Source organism: Lipotes vexillifer, unplaced genomic scaffold (genome assembly GCF_000442215.2).
Source record: "Lipotes vexillifer unplaced genomic scaffold, Lipotes_vexillifer_v1.1 scaffold3041, whole genome shotgun sequence".
NCBI lineage: Eukaryota > Metazoa > Chordata > Mammalia > Artiodactyla > Lipotidae > Lipotes > Lipotes vexillifer.
Window position 1 is genome coordinate 30515 of NW_006778847.1, and position 1629 is coordinate 32143.

The following is a 1629-nucleotide window of genomic DNA, read 5'->3' on the forward strand; positions in this document are numbered from 1 at the left end:
GGACGGTGCCCACAAGCTCGAGCAGAATGCGCACTACTTCGGCCGCACTGTGGAGACCCTGCTGCTCCGCTTTGGCGAGGTACCCGGGGGCGGCGGGGCAGCCAGCGCCCGAGACGTGACAGATCGCCACGTGTCTGCCTTGGGGACCACTCAGCTGGCTGGGGAGTGCGGGGGCAGAGGCTCCCTGGAGCCGGGAGGGGCGGCCCCACCTGGACCTTACTCTTAGGACCTGATCTGTGGCTCTTGCATCCAAAGGTGATAATAAGCGCTGGCTGGTGGTCTCAGCCAGGCTTCCGGGACATGATCTTGTCTTGACTCCTGCCCAGATCTGGACAGAGCTAAGGGAAAACCCGAAGGGAAGGAAGCGTCAGCCCTGCTCCCCCAGGGTGTAGAGAGAGGCTCAGAGATGAGCAAAGGTGGGCCTGGGAGAGTGTGTTGGAGTCGTGTCCAGGTGGCAAGTTCCACCCCGCCCTCTGTTCCCAGACCATCGTGGAGGAGCAGTTGGTCTTGAAGCGAGTGGCCAACATCCTCATCAACCTGTACGGGATGACGGCCGTGCTGTCGCGGGCCAGCCGCTCTATCCGCATGGGCCTCCAGAACCACGACCATGAGGTGGGCCCGCCCCTCCCGCCCGCACAGGCAGCCTCCCTGCAGGGGTCCTCCTGCTGCACTTTAATGAGGCTGGGTAGTGGGGAAGGGAGGGGCTGGGCGTGTCCAGGGCTGTGTCCCAGGGGTCACGGTGAGCACGGGGTCCATGCCAGCTGACCCAGAAACGGGTAGGGTTGCCAAGTTGTGTCCGTGGCCATAGCTGGTGCTCTCAGCTCCCATGGGCGGGTCTGTGCTGTTCAGGACACAGGGCCACTGCCTTTCACCTTCCTGCCTGGGGGTGGGGAGGAGGAGTGAGTGTCAGAATCCGAAACCCAGCGCCCTCACCCCATCTGCTGGCAGGGTGGGTGCGTGTGAGCACCTGCTGTGTGCACTGTGGCTGCGGGGATTGAGTCACTTGCCCTGGGGACAGGGCTGGTTTGGCTCAGGGCTGCCATGGCTTCTGAGCCAGGCCACCTGACCCTGGTCAACCTGCCCGCTTTGGCTGACAGACTGAGTTCTTTGAAGCTCAGAGGTCAGGCTCCAGGCAGGGGTGGGCCTAAGGCCCAGAGATCCCAGGGTCCTCAGCAGTCATCCTCTCTGACTTTGACTTTGGTTCTGGCAGGTTCTCTTGGCCAACATCTTCTGCACGGAAGCTTACTACCAGAATCTCTTCGCTCTGTCTCAGCTGGACAAGGGTAAGTGGGCAGCTCAGGTTGGGGGAGAGTCGGGGGGTGGGACCTGATGTCAGGCGACCTGACGGAGGCCTGCCAGCAGGAGCTCACAGAGCCAGCGAGGCAAGAGCCTCTTGGGGGGACCCCTGTGCCCAGCTGACCTGTGGAGGGAGGAGCGTGGGACTCCACGCAACTCTGAACACCGGCGCCCCACACCCCCCGTGCTGACGTGGCTGTCACTGCAAGCAGTGGGCAGGTGGGGACGGGCTGCCACCTTCAGGGCTCCTTCACACCGGAGGGCTGACTCTGTGACGACAGGAATTTTGCTGGAACATTTTTTTCCAAAGATCACCTATTCTTCCTCTTTCCC

The 1629-nt window shown here is 62.6% G+C and overlaps 1 protein-coding gene across 1 annotated transcript in view; it reads left to right on the forward strand.

The window, feature by feature from the left end:
* The window catches only part of ACAD9 (acyl-CoA dehydrogenase family member 9), a 23528-nt gene that overhangs the window by 21650 nt on the left and 249 nt on the right, over positions 1-1629 (forward strand). Inside the window, exons 13-15 of the mRNA XM_007452017.1 lie at positions 1-79; positions 484-612; positions 1211-1283. Coding sequence (XP_007452079.1) covers positions 1-79; positions 484-612; positions 1211-1283 — 281 coding nt within the window. The remainder of the gene's footprint in view (positions 80-483; positions 613-1210; positions 1284-1629) is intronic.